The sequence below is a fragment of the Hemibagrus wyckioides genome, linkage group LG06 (assembly GCF_019097595.1).
Source record: "Hemibagrus wyckioides isolate EC202008001 linkage group LG06, SWU_Hwy_1.0, whole genome shotgun sequence".
NCBI classification, from domain to species: Eukaryota; Metazoa; Chordata; class Actinopteri; order Siluriformes; family Bagridae; genus Hemibagrus; species Hemibagrus wyckioides.
In genome coordinates, this window is record NC_080715.1 from 43,237,523 (window position 1) to 43,257,855 (window position 20,333).

General features: G+C 53.8%; 2 protein-coding genes across 3 annotated transcripts in view; one reads left to right on the forward strand and one right to left on the reverse strand.

Annotated features, from left to right (window-relative positions):
* Positions 1-14,994, forward strand: part of fez2b (fasciculation and elongation protein zeta 2b) — a 20,037-nt gene extending 5,043 nt beyond the window's left edge. For both annotated transcript variants that reach the window (XM_058391944.1, XM_058391943.1), the window contains exon 8: positions 12,730-14,994. In XM_058391944.1, the coding sequence (XP_058247927.1) occupies positions 12,730-12,746 (17 nt within the window). In that variant the 3' untranslated portion in view covers positions 12,747-14,994. The remainder of the gene's footprint in view (positions 1-12,729) is intronic.
* A 725-nt stretch (positions 14,995-15,719) lies between these two features.
* Positions 15,720-20,093, reverse strand: si:ch211-57i17.5 (usherin). The gene is made up of 5 exons (XM_058391950.1): positions 19,825-20,093; positions 18,899-19,125; positions 17,020-17,091; positions 16,692-16,901; positions 15,720-16,281 (listed from the first exon to the last, which is right to left on the reverse strand). Exons 2-5 carry the CDS (start codon positions 19,082-19,084, stop codon positions 16,198-16,200), a joined length of 552 nt encoding a protein of 183 aa, XP_058247933.1. The 5' UTR covers positions 19,085-19,125; positions 19,825-20,093; the 3' UTR covers positions 15,720-16,197.
* Between the last annotated feature and the right edge of the window lie 240 nt (positions 20,094-20,333).

Genomic DNA, 20,333 nt, shown 5'->3' on the forward strand with positions numbered 1-20,333 from the left:
GCCTCGCTGCGTCGCTCCCTCACTGTGTCGCTCCCTCACTGTGTCGCTCCCTCACTGTGTCATTCCCTCACTCCCTCACTGCGTCGCTCCCTCACTGCGTCGCTCCCTCACTGCGTCGCTCCCTCACTGTGTCGCTCCCTCACTCCCTCACTGTGTCGCTCCCTCACTGTGTCGCTCCCTCACTGTGTCGCTCCCTCACTCCCTCACTGTGTCGCTCCCTCACTGTGTCGCTCCCTCACTCCCTCACTGTGTCGCTCCCTCACTGTGTCATTCCCTCGCTCCCTCACTGTGTCGCTCCCTCACTGTGTCGCTCCCTCACTGTGTCGCTCCCTCACTGTGTCGCTCCCTCACTGTGTCGCTCCCTCACTGTGTCATTCCCTCGCTCCCTCACTGTGTCGCTCCCTCACTGCGTCGCTCCCTCACTGCGTCGCTCCCTCACTGCGTCGCTCCCTCACTGTGTCGCTCCCTCACTGCGTCACTGTCATTCCCTCACTGTGTCGCTCCCTCACTGTGTCATTCCCTCACTGTGTCACTGTGTCGCTCCCTCACTGTGTCGCTCCCTCACTGTGTCGCTCCCTCACTGTGTCGCTCCCTCACTGTGTCGCTCCCTCACTGCCTCACTGTGTCGCTCCCTCACTGCCTCACTGTGTCGCTCCCTCACTGTTTCGCTCCCTCACTGCCTCACTGTGTCGCTCCCTCACTGCCTCACTGTGTCGCTCCCTCACTGCCTCACTGTGTCGCTCCCTCACTGTGTCGCTCCCTCACTGTGTCGCTCCCTCACTGTGTCGCTCCCTCACTGTGTCGCTCCCTCACTGTGTCGCTCCCTCACTGTGTCGCTGCCTCACTGTGTCGCTGCCTCACTGTGTCGCTGCCTCACTGTGTCGCTCCCTCACTGTGTCGCTCCCTCACTCCCTCACTGTGTCGCTCCCTCACTGTGTCGCTCCCTCACTGTGTCGCTCCCTCACTGTGTCATTCCCTCACTCCCTCACTGCGTCGCTCCCTCACTGCGTCGCTCCCTCACTGCGTCGCTCCCTCACTGCGTCGCTCCCTCACTCCCTCACTGTGTCGCTCCCTCACTGTGTCGCTCCCTCACTCCCTCACTGTGTCGCTCCCTCACTGTGTCGCTCCCTCACTGTGTCGCTCCCTCACTCCCTCACTGTGTCGCTCCCTCACTGTGTCGCTCCCTCACTGTGTCGCTCCCTCACTGCGTCACTGTGTCATTCCCTCGCTCCCTCACTGTGTCATTCCCTCACTCCCTCACTGCGTCGCTCCCTCACTGCGTCGCTCCCTCACTGCGTCGCTCCCTCACTGCGTCGCTCCCTCACTGTGTCGCTCCCTCACTGCGTCGCTCCCTCACTGCGTCGCTCCCTCACTGCGTCGCTCCCTCACTGTGTCGCTCCCTCACTGCGTCGCTCCCTCACTGCGTCGCTCCCTCACTGCGTCGCTCCCTCACTGCGTCGCTCCCTCACTGTGTCGCTCCCTCACTGCGTCGCTCCCTCACTGTGTCGCTCCCTCACTGCGTCACTGTGTCATTCCCTCACTGTGTCGCTCCCTCACTGTGTCATTCCCTCACTGTGTCACTGTGTCGCTCCCTCACTGTGTCGCTCCCTCACTGTGTCGCTCCCTCACTGTGTCGCTCCCTCACTGCCTCACTGTGTCGCTCCCTCACTGCCTCACTGTGTCGCTCCCTCACTGTTTCGCTCCCTCACTGCCTCACTGTGTCGCTCCCTCACTGCCTCACTGTGTCGCTCCCTCACTGTGTCGCTCCCTCACTGTGTCGCTCCCTCACTGTGTCGCTCCCTCACTGTGTCGCTCCCTCACTGTGTCGCTGCCTCACTGTGTCGCTGCCTCACTGTGTCGCTGCCTCACTGTGTCGCTGCCTCACTGTGTCGCTGCCTCACTGTGTCGCTGCCTCACTGTGTCGCTGCCTCACTGTGTCGCTGCCTCACTGTGTCGCTCCCTCACTCCCTCACTGTGTCGCTCCCTCACTGTGTCGCTCCCTCACTGTGTCGCTCCCTCACTGTGTCGCTCCCTCACTGTGTCGCTCCCTCACTGTGTCGCTCCCTCACTGTGTCATTCCCTCACTCCCTCACTGTGTCGCTCCCTCACTCCCTCACTGCGTCGCTCCCTCACTGCGTCGCTCCCTCACTGCGTCGCTCCCTCACTCCCTCACTGTGTCGCTCCCTCACTGTGTCGCTCCCTCACTCCCTCACTGTGTCGCTCCCTCACTGTGTCGCTCCCTCACTGTGTCGCTCCCTCACTCCCTCACTGTGTCGCTCCCTCACTGTGTCGCTCCCTCACTCCCTCACTGTGTCGCTCCCTCACTCCCTCACTGTGTCGCTCCCTCACTGTGTCGCTCCCTCACTGTGTCGCTCCCTCACTGTGTCATTCCCTCACTCCCTCACTGTGTCGCTCCCTCACTGTGTCGCTCCCTCACTGTGTCATTCCCTCACTGTGTCGCTCCCTCACTGTGTCGCTCCCTCACTGTGTCGCTCCCTCACTGTGTCGCTCCCTCACTCCCTCACTGTGTCGCTCCCTCACTGTGTCATTCCCTCACTCCCTCACTGTGTCGCTCCCTCACTGTGTCGCTCCCTCACTGTGTCGCTCCCTCACTCCCTCACTGTGTCGCTCCCTCACTGTGTCGCTCCCTCACTCCCTCACTGTGTCGCTCCCTCACTGTGTCATTCCCTCGCTCCCTCACTGTGTCGCTCCCTCACTGTGTCGCTCCCTCACTGTGTCGCTCCCTCACTGTGTCATTCCCTCGCTCCCTCACTGTGTCATTCCCTCACTCCCTCACTGCGTCGCTCCCTCACTGCGTCGCTCCCTCACTGCGTCGCTCCCTCACTGCGTCGCTCCCTCACTGTGTCGCTCCCTCACTGCGTCACTGTGTCATTCCCTCACTGTGTCGCTCCCTCACTGTGTCATTCCCTCACTGTGTCACTGTGTCGCTCCCTCACTGTGTCGCTCCCTCACTGTGTCGCTCCCTCACTGTGTCGCTCCCTCACTGCCTCACTGTGTCGCTCCCTCGCTGTGTCGCTGCCTCGCTGTGTCGCTCCCTCACTGCCTCGCTGCGTCGCTCCCTCGCTGCCTCGCTGCGTCGCTCCCTCGCTGCCTCGCTGCGTCGCTGCCTCGCTGCGTCGCTCCCTCGCTGCGTCGCTCCCTCGCTGCGTCGCTGCCTCGCTGCGTCGCTGCCTCGCTGCGTCGCTGCCTCGCTGTGTCGCTCCCTCGCTGTGTCGCTGCCTCGCTGTGTCGCTCCCTCGCTGCCTCGCTGTGTCGCTCCCTCGCTGCCTCGCTGTGTCGCTGCCTCGCTGTGTCGCTGCCTCGCTGTGTCGCTCCCTCGCTGCGTCGCTGCCTCACTGTGTCATTCCCTCACTCCCTCACTGCGTCGCTCCCTCACTGCGTCGCTCCCTCACTGCGTCGCTCCCTCACTGCGTCGCTCCCTCACTCCCTCACTGTGTCGCTCCCTCACTGTGTCGCTCCCTCACTCCCTCACTGTGTCGCTCCCTCACTGTGTCGCTCCCTCACTGTGTCGCTCCCTCACTCCCTCACTGTGTCGCTCCCTCACTGTGTCGCTCCCTCACTGTGTCGCTCCCTCACTGCGTCACTGTGTCATTCCCTCGCTCCCTCACTGTGTCATTCCCTCACTCCCTCACTGCGTCGCTCCCTCACTGCGTCGCTCCCTCACTGCGTCGCTCCCTCACTGTGTCGCTCCCTCACTGCGTCACTGTGTCGCTCCCTCACTGCGTCACTGTGTCATTCCCTCACTGTGTCGCTCCCTCACTGTGTCATTCCCTCACTGTGTCACTGTGTCGCTCCCTCACTGTGTCGCTCCCTCACTGTGTCGCTCCCTCACTGTGTCGCTCCCTCACTGTGTCGCTCCCTCACTGCCTCACTGTGTCGCTCCCTCACTGCCTCACTGTGTCGCTCCCTCACTGTTTCGCTCCCTCACTGCCTCACTGTGTCGCTCCCTCACTGCCTCACTGTGTCGCTCCCTCACTGTGTCGCTCCCTCACTGTGTCGCTCCCTCACTGTGTCGCTCCCTCACTGTGTCGCTCCCTCACTGTGTCGCTGCCTCACTGTGTCGCTGCCTCACTGTGTCGCTGCCTCACTGTGTCGCTGCCTCACTGTGTCGCTGCCTCACTGTGTCGCTGCCTCACTGTGTCGCTCCCTCACTGTGTCGCTCCCTCACTGTGTCGCTCCCTCACTGTGTCGCTCCCTCACTGTGTCGCTCCCTCACTGTGTCATTCCCTCACTCCCTCACTGCGTCGCTCCCTCACTGCGTCGCTCCCTCACTGCGTCGCTCCCTCACTGCGTCGCTCCCTCACTCCCTCACTGTGTCGCTCCCTCACTGTGTCGCTCCCTCACTCCCTCACTGTGTCGCTCCCTCACTGTGTCGCTCCCTCACTGTGTCGCTCCCTCACTCCCTCACTGTGTCGCTCCCTCACTGTGTCGCTCCCTCACTGTGTCGCTCCCTCACTGTGTCGCTCCCTCACTGTGTCGCTCCCTCACTCCCTCACTGTGTCGCTCCCTCACTGTGTCGCTCCCTCACTGTGTCGCTCCCTCACTGTGTCATTCCCTCACTCCTTCACTGTGTCGCTCCCTCACTGTGTCGCTCCCTCACTGTGTCATTCCCTCACTGTGTCGCTCCCTCACTGTGTCGCTCCCTCACTGTGTCGCTCCCTCACTGTGTCGCTCCCTCACTGTGTCGCTCCCTCACTCCCTCACTGTGTCGCTCCCTCACTGTGTCATTCCCTCACTCCCTCACTGTGTCGCTCCCTCACTGCGTCGCTCCCTCACTGCGTCGCTCCCTCACTGCGTCGCTCCCTCACTGCGTCGCTCCCTCACTGCGTCGCTCCCTCACTGCGTCGCTCCCTCACTGTGTCGCTCCCTCACTGTGTCATTCCCTCACTGCCTCACTGTGTCGCTCCCTCACTGCGTCACTGTGTCGCTCCCTCACTGCGTCACTGTGTCATTCCCTCACTGTGTCGCTCCCTCACTGCGTCACTGTGTCGCTCCCTCACTGTGTCGCTCCCTCACTGTGTCGCTCCCTCACTGTGTCGCTCCCTCACTGCGTCATTCCCTCACTGTGTCATTCCCTCACTGTGTCGCTCCCTCACTGTGTCGCTCCCTCACTGTGTCGCTCCCTCACTGTGTCGCTCCCTCACTGTGTCGCTCCCTCACTGTGTCGCTCCCTCACTGTGTCGCTCCCTCACTGTGTCGCTCCCTCACTGTGTCGCTCCCTCACTGCCTCACTGTGTCGCTCCCTCACTGCCTCACTGTGTCGCTCCCTCACTGTGTCGCTCCCTCACTGTGTCGCTCCCTCACTGCCTCACTGTGTCGCTCCCTCACTGTGTCGCTCCCTCACTGTGTCGCTCCCTCACTGTGTCGCTCCCTCACTGTGTCGCTCCCTCACTGTGTCGCTCCCTCACTGCCTCACTGTGTCGCTCCCTCACTGTGTCGCTCCCTCACTGTGTCGCTCCCTCACTGTGTCGCTCCCTCACTGTGTCGCTCCCTCACTGCCTCACTGTGTCGCTCCCTCACTGCCTCACTGTGTCGCTCCCTCACTGCCTCACTGTGTCGCTCCCTCACTGCCTCACTGTGTCGCTCCCTCACTGCCTCACTGTGTCGCTCCCTCACTGCCTCACTGTGTCGCTCCCTCACTGCCTCACTGTGTCGCTCCCTCACTGCCTCACTGTGTCGCTCCCTCACTGTGTCGCTCCCTCACTGTGTCGCTCCCTCACTGTGTCGCTCCCTCACTGTGTCGCTCCCTCACTGTGTCGCTCCCTCACTCCCTCACTGTGTCGCTCCCTCACTGTGTCGCTCCCTCACTGTGTCGCTCCCTCACTGTGTCGCTCCCTCACTGTGTCGCTCCCTCACTGTGTCGCTCCCTCACTGCGTCGCTCCCTCACTGCGTCGCTCCCTCACTGTGTCGCTCCCTCACTGCCTCACTGTGTCGCTCCCTCACTGTGTCGCTCCCTCACTGCCTCACTGTGTCGCTCCCTCACTGTGTCGCTCCCTCACTGCCTCACTGTGTCGCTCCCTCACTGTGTCGCTCCCTCACTGCCTCACTGTGTCGCTCCCTCACTGTGTCGCTCCCTCACTGCCTCACTGTGTCGCTCCCTCACTGTGTCGCTCCCTCACTGTGTCGCTCCCTCACTGTGTCGCTCCCTCACTGTGTGGTTCCCTCACTGTGTGGTTCCCTCACTGTGTGGTTCCCTCACTGTGTCGCTCCCTCACTGTGTCATTCCCTCACTGCCTCACTGTGTCGCTCCCTCACTGCGTCACTGTGTCATTCCCTCACTGTGTCGCTCCCTCACTGCGTCACTGTGTCGCTCCCTCACTGTGTCGCTCCCTCACTGCGTCACTGTGTCGCTCCCTCACTGCCTCACTGTGTCGCTCCCTCACTGTGTCGCTCCCTCACTGTGTCGCTCCCTCACTGTGTCGCTCCCTCACTGTGTCGCTCCCTCACTGCCTCACTGTGTCGCTCCCTCACTGTGTCGCTCCCTCACTGCGTCACTGTGTCACTGTGTCGCTCCCTCACTGCGTCACTGTGTCGCTCCCTCACTGCGTCACTGTGTCGCTCCCTCACTGCGTCACTGTGTCGCTCCCTCACTGTGTCGCTCCCTCACTGTGTCGCTCCCTCACTGTGTCGCTCCCTCACTGTGTCGCTCCCTCACTGCCTCACTGTGTCGCTCCCTCACTGTGTCGCTCCCTCACTGCGTCACTGTGTCGCTCCCTCACTGTGTCATTCCCTCACTCCCTCACTGTGTCGCTCCCTCACTGTGTCGCTCCCTCACTGCGTCACTGTGTCGCTCCCTCACTGCGTCACTGTGTCGCTCCCTCACTGCGTCACTGTGTCGCTCCCTCACTGCGTCACTGTGTCGCTCCCTCACTGCGTCACTGTGTCGCTCCCTCACTGCGTCACTGTGTCGCTCCCTCACTGTGTCGCTCCCTCACTGCGTCGCTCCCTCACTGCGTCGCTCCCTCACTGCGTCGCTCCCTCACTGCGTCGCTCCCTCACTGCGTCGCTCCCTCACTGCCTATTGTCTCTCCCTCACTGCCTATTGTCTCTCCCTCACTGCCTAATTGCGTCGCTCCCTCACTGCGTCACTCCCTCACTGCCTATTGTGTCACTCCCTCACTGCGTCGCTCCCTCACTGTGTCACTCCCTCACTGTCACTCCCTCACTGCCTATTGTCACGCCCTCACTCCCTCACTGCGTCGCTCCCTCACTGCGTCGCTCCCTCACTGCGTCACTCCCTCACTGCCTAATTGCGTCACTCCCTCACTGCGTCACTCCCTCACTGCCTATTGTGTCACTCCCTCACTGCGTCGCTCCCTCACTGCGTCGCTCCCTCACTGCGTCGCTCCCTCACTGCGTCACGCCCTCACTGCCTATTGTCACTCCTTCACTGCGTCGCTCCCTCACTGCGTCGCTCCCTCACTGCCTAATTGCGTCGCTCCCTCACTGCGTCACGCCCTCACTGCCTATTGTGTCACGCCCTCACTGCCTAACTGCGTCGCTCCCTCACTGCGTCGCTCCCTCACTGCGTCACTCCCTCACTGCCTAATTGCGTCACTCCCTCACTGCGTCACTCCCTCACTGCCTATTGTGTCACTCCCTCACTCCCTCACTGCGTCGCTCCCTCACTGCCTAATTGCGTCACTCCCTCACTGCGTCACGCCCTCACTGCCTATTGTGTCACTCCCTCACTGCCTAATTGCGTCACTCCCTCACTGCGTCACGCCCTCACTGCCTATTGTGTCACTCCCTCACTGCCTAATTGCGTCACTACCTCACTGCGTCACGCCCTCACTGCGTCGCTCCCTCACTGCCTAATTGCGTCACTCCCTCACTGCGTCACGCCCTCACTGCCTAACTGCGTCACGCCCTCACTGGGTCGCTCCCTCACTGCCTAATTGCGTCACTCCCTCACTGCGTCACTCCCTCACTGCCTATTGTGTCACTCCCTCACTCCCTCACTGCGTCGCTCCCTCACTGCCTAATTGCGTCACTCCCTCACTGCGTCACGCCCTCACTGCCTATTGTGTCACTCCCTCACTGCCTAATTGCGTCACTCCCTCACTGCGTCACGCCCTCACTGCCTATTGTGTCACTCCCTCACTGCCTAATTGCGTCACTACCTCACTGCGTCACGCCCTCACTGCGTCGCTCCCTCACTGTGTCGCTCCCTCACTGCCTCACTGTGTCGCTCCCTCACTGTGTCGCTCCCTCACTGTGTCGCTCCCTCACTGCCTCACTGTGTCGCTCCCTCACTGCCTCACTGTGTCGCTCCCTCACTGTGTCGCTCCCTCACTGTGTCGCTCCCTCACTGTGTCGCTCCCTCACTGCCTCACTGTGTCGCTCCCTCACTGTGTCGCTCCCTCACTGTGTCGCTCCCTCACTGTGTCGCTCCCTCACTGTGTCGCTCCCTCACTGTGTCGCTCCCTCACTGCCTCACTGTGTCGCTCCCTCACTGTGTCGCTCCCTCACTGTGTCGCTGCCTCACTGTGTCGCTGCCTCACTGTGTCGCTGCCTCGCTGCCTCACTGTGTCGCTCCCTCGCTGCCTCACTGTGTCGCTCCCTCGCTGCCTCACTGTGTCGCTCCCTCGCTGCCTCACTGTGTCGCTCCCTCGCTGCCTCACTGTGTCGCTCCCTCGCTGCCTCACTGTGTCGCTCCCTCGCTGCCTCACTGTGTCGCTGCCTCACTGTGTCGCTGCCTCGCTGTGTCGCTCCCTCACTGCGTCGCTCCCTCACTGTGTCGCTCCCTCACTCCCTCACTGTGTCGCTCCCTCACTGCGTCGCTCCCTCACTGTGTCGCTCCCTCACTGCGTCGCTCCCTCACTGCGTCGCTCCCTCACTGCGTCGCTCCCTCACTGCGTCGCTCCCTCACTGTGTCGCTCCCTCACTGCCTCACTGTGTCGCTCCCTCACTGTGTCGCTCCCTCACTGCCTCACTGTGTCGCTCCCTCACTGTGTCGCTCCCTCACTGCCTCACTGTGTCGCTCCCTCACTGTGTCGCTCCCTCACTGCCTCACTGTGTCGCTCCCTCACTGTGTCGCTCCCTCACTGTGTCGCTCCCTCACTGTGTCGCTCCCTCACTGTGTCGCTCCCTCACTGTGTCGCTCCCTCACTGTGTCGCTCCCTCACTGTGTCGCTCCCTCACTGTGTCGCTCCCTCACTGTGTGGTTCCCTCACTGCCTCACTGTGTCGCTCCCTCACTGCGTCACTGTGTCGCTCCCTCACTGTGTCGCTCCCTCACTGCGTCACTGTGTCGCTCCCTCACTGCCTCACTGTGTCGCTCCCTCACTGTGTCGCTCCCTCACTGTGTCGCTCCCTCACTGTGTCGCTCCCTCACTGTGTCGCTCCCTCACTGTGTCGCTCCCTCACTGTGTCGCTCCCTCACTGCGTCACTGTGTCGCTCCCTCACTGTGTCGCTCCCTCACTGCGTCACTGTGTCATTCCCTCACTGTGTCGCTCCCTCACTGCGTCACTGTGTCGCTCCCTCACTGCGTCACTGTGTCGCTCCCTCACTGCGTCACTGTGTCGCTCCCTCACTGTGTCGCTCCCTCACTGTGTCGCTCCCTCACTGTGTCGCTCCCTCACTGTGTCGCTCCCTCACTGTGTCGCTCCCTCACTGCCTCACTGTGTCGCTCCCTCACTGTGTCGCTCCCTCACTGCGTCACTGTGTCGCTCCCTCACTGCGTCACTGTGTCGCTCCCTCACTGTGTCGCTCCCTCACTGCGTCGCTCCCTCACTGCGTCGCTCCCTCACTGCGTCGCTCCCTCACTGCGTCGCTCCCTCACTGCGTCGCTCCCTCACTGCGTCGCTCCCTCACTGCGTCGCTCCCTCACTGCGTCGCTCCCTCACTGCTTCGCTCCCTCACTGCGTCGCTCCCTCACTGCGTCGCTCCCTCACTGCGTCGCTCCCTCACTGCCTATTGTCTCTCCCTCACTGCCTATTGTCTCTCCCTCACTGCCTAATTGCGTCGGTCCCTCACTGCGTCACGCCCTCACTGCCTATTGCGTCGCTCCCTCACTGCGTCGCTCCCTCACTGCGTCGCTCCCTCACTGCGTCGCTCCCTCACTGCGTCACGCCCTCACTGCCTATTGTGTCACGCCCTCACTCCCTCACTGCGTCGCTCCCTCACTGCGTCGCTCCCTCACTGCGTCGCTCCCTCACTGCGTCGCTCCCTCACTGCCTAATTGCGTCGCTCCCTCACTGCGTCACGCCCTCACTGCCTATTGTGTCACTCCCTCACTGCGTCGCTCCCTCACTGCGTCGCTCCCTCACTGCGTCGCTCCCTCACTGCGTCACGCCCTCACTGCCTATTGTCACTCCTTCACTGCGTCGCTCCCTCACTGCGTCGCTCCCTCACTGCCTAATTGCGTCGCTCCCTCACTGCGTCACGCCCTCACTGCCTATTGTGTCACGCCCTCACTGCCTAACTGCGTCGCTCCCTCACTGCGTCGCTCCCTCACTGCGTCACTCCCTCACTGCCTAATTGCGTCACTCCCTCACTGTGTCACTCCCTCACTGTCACTCCCTCACTCCCTCACTGCGTCGCTCCCTCACTGCCTAATTGCGTCACGCCCTCACTGCCTATTGTGTCACTCCCTCACTGCCTATTGTGTCACTCCCTCACTGCCTAACTCACTCCCTCACTGCCTAACTGTCACTCCCTCACTGCCTAACTGCGTCACTACCTCACTGTGTCACTCCCTCACTGCCTAATTGTGTCACTCCCTCACTGCCTCACTGCGTCACTACCTCACTGCGTCACGCCCTCACTGCGTCGCTCCCTCACTGCCTAATTGCGTCACTCCCTCACTGCGTCACGCCCTCACTGCCTAACTGCGTCACGCCCTCACTGGGTCGCTCCCTCACTGCCTAATTGCGTCACTCCCTCACTGCGTCACTCCCTCACTCCCTCACTGCGTCACTCCCTCACTGCGTCACTCCCTCACTGCGTCACTCCCTCACTGCGTCACTCCCTCACTGCGTCACTCCCTCACTCTCACTGCATTACTCCCTCACTCTCACTGTCACTCCCTCAATGCCTCACTCCCTTGCTGTGTCACTCCTTCACTGCGTCACTCCCTCCCTGCCTCACTGCATCACTCCTTCACTGCGTCACTCCCTCCCTGCCTCACTGCATCACTCCTTCACTGCGTCACTCCCTCCCTGCCTCACTGCATCACTCCTTCACTGCGTCACTCCCTCCCTGCCTCACTGCATCACTCCTTCACTGCGTCACTCCCTCCCTGCCTCACTGCATCACTCCTTCACTGCGTCACTCTCTCATTGTGTCACACCCTCACTGCTCACTCTCACTGCTCACTCCCTCACTGCGTCACTCCCTCACTGCGTCACTCTCTCACTCCCTCACTGCGTCACTCTCTCACTCCCTCACTGCGTCACTCTCTCACTCCCTCACTGTGTCACTCTCGCACTCCCTCACTGCGTCACTCTCGCACTCCCTCACTGCGTCACTCTCGCACTCCCTCACTGCGTCACTCCCTCACTGCGTCACTCTCTCACTCCCTCACTGCGTCACTCCCTCACTGCGTCACTCTCTCACTCCCTCACTGTCACTCTCTCACTCCCTCACTGCGTCACTCCCTCACTGCGTCACTCTCGCACTCCCTCACTGCGTCACTCTCGCACTCCCTCACTGCGTCACTCTCGCACTCCCTCACTGCGTCACTCTCGCACTCCCTCACTGCGTCACTCTCGCACTCCCTCACTGCGTCACTCTCTCACTCCCTCACTGCGTCACTCTCTCACTCCCTCACTGCGTCACTCTCGCACTCCCTCACTGCGTCACTCTCGCACTCCCTCACTGTCACACTCTCACTCCCTCATTGCGTTACTCTCTCACTCTCTCACTGTGTCACTCTCTCATTGCCTCACTCCCTCAGTCTCTCACTCTCTCACTCCCTCACTGCTTCACTCTCTCACTGTCACTCCCTCACTGTGTCACTCCCCCAGTGCCTCACTCTCTTATTGCCTCACTCCCTTACTCTCTCACTCCCTCACTGCCTCACTTCGTCACTCTCACCTGTAATTAATCTAATCTCTGCTTTCACTGCATTGATCAGCAGTGTCTGTGTGAGAGTGACTCTCAGCTCACTGTGTGAGGTCCATCTTTCACACACACACACACACACTTGCAAACATTAAGAAAAGGCTTCTTAAATGATTTCATCACACTCCAGCGGTGTCTGGGCTGGATCTGGGGATTAGATCAGGGAGCTGTACTGAGAGGACGAGCAGATAGACAGGAGTAAGGGACAGACTGGAGTAGGGTCTGGAATAGACAAGCATCTGGACTGGAGTCTGGACTGGAGTCTGGACTGGAGTCTGGACTGGAGTCTGGACTGGAGTCTGGACTGGAGTCTGGACTGGAGTCTGGACTGGAGTCTGGACTGGAGTCTGGACTGGAGTCTGGACTGGTTATTAGGATGTAGTTGAGGATGACTCACAGGGTGAAGTAGACAGGGGCTTGAGTAAGGGACAGGAGAGACATGGACAGGTGTAGGGACTGCACTCTAGGAGCTGAATTAGTGCATGACTATGTGCACTGCAGAGGAGAGATGGAGTTACGGAGAGATGGACTAGACTCTGAGGAGGAGGAAATGAATTTAGAGGACAGATTAAATGATGCAGCTGATGGCTTACACTGTGTGATTGACAGATTGTTTGTTATCTCTCTCTCTCTCTCTACAGTCTTGTGTCCTACATAACCTGGATGAACAGATTGTTCCAGAAAGATCCAGATGAATCATGGGATTGTGTTCTTCCTCCGGAAGCCAGATTTTTTTAAAATTCCTGACCCTTTATTTCTACATCTCTCTCTTTATCGTGTAGTAAAGTTATTTTTCTATCTCGGGGCATGAGCGTCTCACAGCAGTGTACAGTGTGGAGTTTCCTTAGAGAAGGTCTGAAATCTCCACTGGCTTCGCCTCGAAACAATACACACCTTTCTCTCCTGCATCTAATTAGCACTTAGTATGCCAGTTAGCATGCTAAACACTAAAGACGGGTTTCACGTTCCAGGTAGCGGAGCTGTTCCTCTCCACCTGAGCTGAAACGTGTGAACACTACATCCACGTCAGCATTAGGCTTATTTTCATATTCAGGATTGGTTTTTTTCTGGTTTCTCGACATTGCCTGAAGAATTTTCTATTTTCTGATGCAGTCGTGTTACACAATTGAACACAAAAAATGTGAAGAACGATGAAATGTTTTGTCCGATCTTGCGGTCAGCAGCCGGTCACACCAGTAACGTTTAGAATCTAAACGCAGAAGAATACGAATAAACTTCTTAACCAGTAGAATTCACACAATCGTCCACATGGTATCACGTGACTGTCATGAATGTAAATAACCTGAATATCGTTTAAAGTGAATGATCTCATGCTCGTGTTCTTATAGGAATCTTGCCTCACTAGTGCAGATGATTAGCTAGCTAATATTTTACCACGATGCTGAGCGCGGTTTGCGCTAATCTGCAGTGCGACCGGCTGCAGACGTTACAGGAAACTATTTTTTTATTCGTTATTGACTGAGATTTGATAGATTTGTAGTTTTGATAAAGAAAAATGAAATAAAAAAAATCATGTGGACATGTAGAAATGAAAACACGCACACGTGTGTGGCTAAAGCTAGCGTTAGCGTCATTGCAGAGAGTTTAGCTAAAGCCTGAATAAATACAGGGCAACAGAAAACACAGCATTCATCCATATGACACTGTTACACATTCTTAATCCATCCTCATTCTCGCTCTTTATTCTCAGTGCTCATCCTCAATCCTCATCCTTAATCTTCATCCTCATTCTCACTCTTCATCCTCAATCCTCACTCTTCATCCTCATTCTTACTCTTTATCCTCAGTTCTCATTGTTCATTCTCAATCCTCATTCTCACTCATCCTCATTCTTACTCTTGATCCTCAATCCTCATCATCACTCTTCATCCTCATTCTCACTCTCCTCACTCTTCGTCCTCACTCATCCTCAATCCTCATCACATCACCAGGGTTCTTCAGCTGGTCTTAAAGATTCTACAGAAAACCTTCTTCAGTTTCTTCTTGAAGGTTCTTCCTCACCATAAACAGAACCCTTTACTGGAAACTAAGAACTGCAAGTTACCCAGTAAACCCTTAAAGAACCTCTGAAGAACCATTTTGTACATGTTCCTAAAGTTTAGGCTTCTTCAGGCCTCATCTCTCGTCAGATAGTTCAGAGTTCTCCGGATTTCACTCGAGCAGGTTCTAGAGTCTGAGATGGGAAATAAGCAGCAATAATTTTCTACTAAAACCCAGACGCACGCAGAGAGCAGGTTCTTTAAGGGTTCTTTGGACTTTAAGGAACCTTTGAGGGTTCTAGAGTGACGTCCAACACATTCGTAATGATCTGATGAAGATACCAGAGGTTCTTTACTGGATCATTAATGGTTCTTAGCTTCTGGTTCTTTTTTATTTCATGAGGAACCCTTGAGTTGTTATTATTATTATTATTATTATTATTATTATTATTATCATTATTAAATAACCGTGATTTCGGTGCAGAAGATCAGGCTAGTACTCTTTTGCTAGCTGCAGAACCTCCAGTTTAAAACCTACTTCACAGAACCAAAGATGGGCTTAAATTTCATGGTTGTAGTTTGTGTTAGTTAGCATTAGCATTTAGCATCAGCTGTGCAGCCTGTGACTGGAGAGATTTGTTTTAGCATGTCGTGTTTTTTGTTTTTTTGGTCTGTGACTCGGTGAAGACCGTGGCTATTCTGCTAATATCTAATTATTTTTTTTTTATAAATCTGCATGTTGTTTTCTTCTCAGAGTGTGAAGGAGGCGGAGCGTCATGGAGCGCTTTTATTGGCTGAAATCACAAGTGTGACAAATTTCTTTTGTAAAATAAAAAAAATGAGTTTCCTAAAGCTAGCTAGCTTTTTTTTATTTCAATTAAAAAACAAAAGGAGCTAAAAAAAAAATAAATAAATAAAAAAATAAAAAACCTAACCGCTAATAGAACAATAAACTAGATGGTTAAAGGTGGCTATCGGGTTAGCATTGGAGTAGCAAGTTAGCTAGTTTTGTGGTCACCGAGGCTAATAAAGTCCTGGAATGCTACACCAGTGTTAGCTGCATGTGCTTTTATTTTTAGCGCTATTAAGATTGAGAAAAAGGAAAGTTGGCTGTTTAGTACCCTGTGTTAGCATATGAGCATGTTAGCTTGTATAATAAGCAATAATTTATAAATCTTTCACATTTGAATGACGTTAGCTAACGAACACAGGCTACAGGTTTTAACTCTATGACACGGCGGTTTTTCTAGCTAGCGCTGTCTGCTGTAGCGTAAGCGACACAGCGTGTCCAGTGTGAACGCGGTATTTGAAATGCGGTACGTTAGAGGTGAGGAAGTTGAAAAGGTTTATTTTTAGCTGAAAGACAGACAGGTTTAAACCTTTTTCTTAGAGCTGAGCTCGTTTCCAGCTCCTCAGAACTCACAGAGATTTTATATTTATACGCGAAACAATAACAAGCAAAAGAAAACGCTGATTTTCCTTCTTTTCTTTTGTAACTGCCTGACATTTTATACATAAAGTTATTTTTTAAAGCAGCTTTACCTCATAGTGATTAATTTATTTAGTTTTTATAAACCAGCCCATGTTCTGTAACAGTACTTTGTGTTTTTTTGTGCCTCATGACTCGTTTGAAATAAATGCTAACATGCTAAAAAACAAAAACGCTGTGTTTATTAGTTTTTATTGATTTTGTTTTCTGTTTAGGAAGAAGAAAATGAGCATTTCTACAAAATTCTGGATTGAAATCTCTTTTTCTAAGCCTGCTAACGTAAACACGCGGCTCGAAATCAAGCTATCTTTTACTATTAAAAACATGAAGTGTTATTACACAGTTATTACACTCCTTCCACACTCAGTTTTATTTAAGTTTGATTAAAATCCACAGATCTTTAGAAGTGTCACTACTCGAGCGTGTGTCCAGGTACGGACCGGAGTTGTGACGAGAACCGAGTTCAGTCTTGCCATCGCGTAGAACGATGTCACCGCACTGCGTGACCCCGCCTCTTCTTCTCCTCCTCGTGCTCTGATTGGTCGAGTCCGCGTGCTGATGTGACACTTTCGACGTTCTTTATTTCTGAACGCTGTCCCACACACTCAAAGGGTCAGGGGTCAGAGGTTGGTGTCCGTGAACATGGTGTGCTCTTTCCTCACGGTGCTGAAACCTTTAATGGTGTCCACAAACTCCTCATCAAACTGAGAGAGGAAACAACAACAATCATCATTAATGTCATATTTCTAAATAATTATAATAATAATTAATATTAAATAATTTGTTTCCTCTATTTTATTGTTAGCACTACAGAGGTGTTGATGCAATTTTATATTATATTCCTAAAATAATATTTTATTATTAATAAAACTTTATTATTTTACTATTATTTATTTAGTTTTATTTATTTATTTATTTTTATATTTATTATTAATCAATTAATTATTTAATGATTTAATTTAATGTTTTAATTAATTGATTAATTAATTGATTCATTTATTTAGTTATTTATATTAATTAATTTGTTTATTTATTTATTTGTTCATTTTTAATTAGATGTTATTTAAAAGTAAATGAATTAAAAGGGGATTTATTTTAACCCCAGACTCCTCACCATTCCACTGTCATGAGCTCTGAAATGAGGATCCCACACGTCATCCTGCCCCTCCCCCAGCTTCCGGTCAATCAGCTGGCTCACGCTGCGCCGCAAAGGATTCTGGGTAATATCATGAGCCTCCATGTGGACGGTTGACACGGTAACGACTCCTATCTGACCCTCAGCTGCACCATCGGCGGTTTCCACCACTTTACCGTCAATCACTTCCTGTGAGAGAGAAAACGACAGGAAGTGAAGCTACTGGAAGTGAAGTACACTTGTGCACTTTGCCTCAGTTTATTTATTCTCCTGAGTGAAGTGTGAGAGAGAGAGACAGGTGTCTCACCTCCATGCGCATGGTGAAGGCTTTCAGTGTGATGGTATTCGGTGAACTGCTTGTATCCGGAACCGAATCGAACTGCAGATTAAATATGAGGAAATGTGAAGAAACACAAAACATCTTTACTCCAGCAAGGGGCAGTAAAACACTGCCATGAGTTCAGCCTATAATCTCTATTTCTTTATTTGACCAATAATTCATTTATATACACCGGTCAGCCATAGCATTGTAAGCAGTGAGAGGTGAAGTGAATAAGACTGATGATCTCCTCATCATGGCACCTGTTAGTGGGGGGGATATATTAGGCAGCAAGTGAACATTTTGTCCTCACAGTTGATGTTAGAAGCAGGAAAAATGGACAAGCGTAAGGATTTGAGCGAGTTTGACCAAAAGGGCCAAATTGTGATGGCTAGACCACTGGATCAGAGCATCTCCAAAACTGCAGCTCTTGTGGGGTGTTCCCGGTCTGCAGTGGTCAGTATCTATCAAAAGTGGTCCAAGGAAGGAACAGTGGTGAACCGGTGACAGGGTCATGGGAAGTCAAGGCTCATTGATGCATGTGGGGAGAGAAGGCTGGACCATGTGATCCGATCCAACAGACGAGCTACTGTTGATCAAATTGCTGAAGAAGTTAATGCTGGTTCTGATAGAAAGGGGTCAGAATACACAGTGCAGTTTGTTGCATATGGGGCCGCATAGCTGCAGACCAGTCAGGGTGCCTTTGCTGACCCCTGTGCACCACAGAAAACACCAACAATAGGCACATGAGCATCAGAACTGGACCATGGAGCAGTGGAAGACGGTGGCCTGGTCTGATGAATCACGTTTTCTTTTACATCATGTGGATGGCCGGGTGCGTGTGCGTCTCTTACCTGGGGAACACATGGCACCAGGATGCACTATGGGAAGAAGGTGAGCTGGCGGAGGCAGTGTCCTGCTTTGGGCAATGTTCTGCTGGGAAACCTTGGGTCCTGCCGTCCACGTGAATGTTACTTTGACACGTACCACCTACCTAAGCATTGTTACAGACCATCTACACCCTTTCATGGAAATGGTATTCCCTGATGGTCTCTTTCAGCAGGATAATGCTCTGTGCCACAAAGCAGAAATGGTTCAGGAATGGTTTTTTGACCACAGCAATCAGTTTAAGGTGTTGACTTGACCTCCACATTCCCCAGATTTCAATCCAATCCAGCATCTGTGGACAAACAAGTTCCATCCATGGAGGCCCCACCTCGCAACTTACAGGACTTAAAGGATCTGCTGCTAACATCTTGGTGCCAGATACCACAGCACACCTTCAGGGATCTAGTGGAGTCCATGCCTCAATGGATCAGGGCTGTTATGGCAGCAAAAGGGGGACCAACACAATACTAGGCCATAATGGTCACAATGTCACAATGTTATGGCTGATGAGTACATATATATAACACACAAGATTTCTCTCATTTCTAATTTATAATTTCTAATCCATCAATCTGTAAAACCTAAACTGTAATCTCTAATCTATTAACTCTAAAATCTAATCTAAAGACGATTCAGACAAACTGTTAAAGGTAGGTATAGTGTGTGAACGGAATTCTTCCCTCTGATTGGACAAGACATCGGTCACTCAGGATATACAGAAACTCCAGCATGCTGCAGCAGTAGAAAGTGGATTGGTGTGTGTATAAACACAGCTCTGCTCTTATAGCGCTCCTTACATCCTTTAATCTGGAATAGTTTGGTCTTTCTAATTCCTGTATATCCTGAGTGACAGATGTCTCGTCCAATCAGAGGGTCAGAATTCCATTCACACACTGTACCTACCTTTAACGCTGTGTCTGATTCGTCCTTGTCCTGCTTGTGTACAGTAAGTGATGTCAGGACATTAGGCGTGTCTCACCAGGTAAGCATTGCTGGGGGGGTAAATGCCCCGGGGGCTGCGGGGCTGCAGTGGCAGCGGGATGAGAGGGGGGCGTTCCCGGGCATACGGTGGGCGGGACAGAGCTCTGTGCAGGCCGACGCCCAATGTAATCCCAAACAGGATCAAAGCCACAGCCGCCATCAACACCATGAACCACAGCTGCATGTACACGGGGGCGGAGCCTGCAGGGGCAGCCAATGGCAACACTGCAGGACACAGCCAGGGTTATTATTATTATTAACATTATTATTATTATTATTATTATTATTATTATGATATGTTATTGTAGATAAACTGCTGCACACCAGCACCATGAAGTCCAGAGGAGCTTCACACCTCATTCTCCCGTTACACTCACTCTACTCAATAATTCATCATCCCTCCATCCACTGCTCTCTTCTCATTTACCTCCATCCATCCCTCCATCACACTGCTCTCTTCTCATTTACCTCTCTCCATCCCTCCATCACACTGCTCTCTTCTCTACCTCTCTCCATCCTCATTCTCACCGCTACCTTTATCTCCACCAAACAAACACACTTACTCTGAATTAAACACCACAGAGGAGGTGAGGAGAAGAGCAGCCCCGTGTGGAGGTGAATTCAGAGCCGTGTGTATGACTTTAGTGATGTTTTATAAAGTATTACACACACACACACACACACACACACACACACACACTGCGTCCTAGTAACCTACTAGTAGTGTAGACTCTGATAAAGTGCACTACATTTATTACATTTATATTTACACAACAGCTACTGACCAGAGAGAGAGAGACAGACAGACAGAGAGACATCGAGAGAGAGAAACAGACAGACAGACAGAAAAACAGAGAGACAGATAGAAAGACAGACAGTAAGAGAGAGAGAGAGAGAGAGAGAGGTGAATGAAGTAGGACTCACCAGTTGAATTTTCCGTGGTTTGAGGTATAAAGAGACCCTCCAGACCCCAGGCGTATGTTTAACATCAGAGATCGAGCTAGATAGAGAGATAGAGAGAGAGAGAGAGAGAGAGAGAGAGAGAGAGAGAGAGAGAGAGACAGTCACTTGTCACTGCATCAGTCATTCAGGTGTATCTACCGGTAACTTAATGTGGATGATAAAGACGGAGGAAAAAAAAATTGAAAGTAATGACGTCATCGCCAAACACACGAGCTGCTCTCTTCAGGAACAAGTACAGAGAGAGAGAGAGAGAGAGAGAGAGAGAGAGAGAGAGAGGGAGGGAGAGAGAGAGAGAGAGAGAGAGAGGGAGGGAGGGAGAAAGAGAGAGAGATGTTGTCATGGCAACATAAGGTGTTGAAGGATCAGTTTACCTGTGAGCCAGTGTGTGTCCATCCCATAATAATATATGCCTCTCTCTCTCTCTCTCTCTCTCTCACACACACACACACACACACACACACACTTGCTTT